The following is a 750-nucleotide window of genomic DNA, read 5'->3' as shown; positions in this document are numbered from 1 at the left end:
GGTGTCCGCCCCCCTCCCCCGTCTCTTATCTCACCTGCCCCTCGAAGGCGGCCACGCTGGCCGTGTTGACCACCAACCCCCGGTGGCCATCGGGGTCGGGTTTGTTGTGGCTCATCAGTTGGGCGCTCAAGCGGATGACGTTGAAGGTCCCCACCAGGTTCACCTGAGGGGACGGAGGTCGGGGTGACACCCCCAGTGACACCCCTTCCTCCGACGGGTTGCCACCTCGGCCACCCAAGGGTCACCCCCTCGGTGGGGGATACACCATGACCACCACCAGCCCCAAGGTCACGGCCGCCACCAACCTCAAGGTCACCCTGGTGGCCGGGGACACCCCACAACCACTCCCTCGACCTGGGCCACCCCACAACCACCTCCAGGGCCACCCCACAACCCCCCTCCTGACCGTGGACACCCCACAACCACCTCCTTGACTTGGGGTCCCCCCACAACCACCTCCTTGACCAGGTCCACCCCACAACCACCCACTTGACCAGGGCCACCCCACAACCACCTCATTGACTGTGGACACCCCACAACCACCTCCTTGACTTGGGGCCACCCCACGACCACCCCCTTGACTTGGGGTCACCCCACAACCACCCCACTGACCTGGGTCACCCCACAACCACCTTGAGGTCCAGGGCCACCCCACAACCACCCCCTTGACTTGGGGTCACCCCACAACCACCCTCCTGACCGTGGACACCCCACGACCACCTCCTTAACCACGGACAACCCCCAGCCACC

General features: G+C 66.0%; 1 protein-coding gene across 1 annotated transcript in view; it reads right to left on the bottom strand.

The window, feature by feature from the left end:
• Positions 1-34: 34 nt before the first annotated feature.
• The window catches only part of HSD17B10 (hydroxysteroid (17-beta) dehydrogenase 10), a gene marked incomplete at both ends in the record, with an annotated part of 20,286 nt that continues 19,570 nt past the window's right edge, over positions 35-750 (bottom strand). Inside the window, 2 exons of the mRNA XM_009890894.1 lie at positions 35-163; positions 266-317. Of these exons, the coding sequence (XP_009889196.1) occupies positions 35-163; positions 266-317 (181 nt within the window). The remainder of the gene's footprint in view (positions 164-265; positions 318-750) is intronic.

Source organism: Charadrius vociferus, unplaced genomic scaffold (assembly GCF_000708025.1).
Source record: "Charadrius vociferus isolate BGI_N301 unplaced genomic scaffold, ASM70802v2 scaffold3688, whole genome shotgun sequence".
Lineage (NCBI taxonomy): Eukaryota > Metazoa > Chordata > Aves > Charadriiformes > Charadriidae > Charadrius > Charadrius vociferus.
Note: the sequence above shows the minus strand (reverse complement) of the source record. Positions and strands in the feature narration are given on the sequence as shown.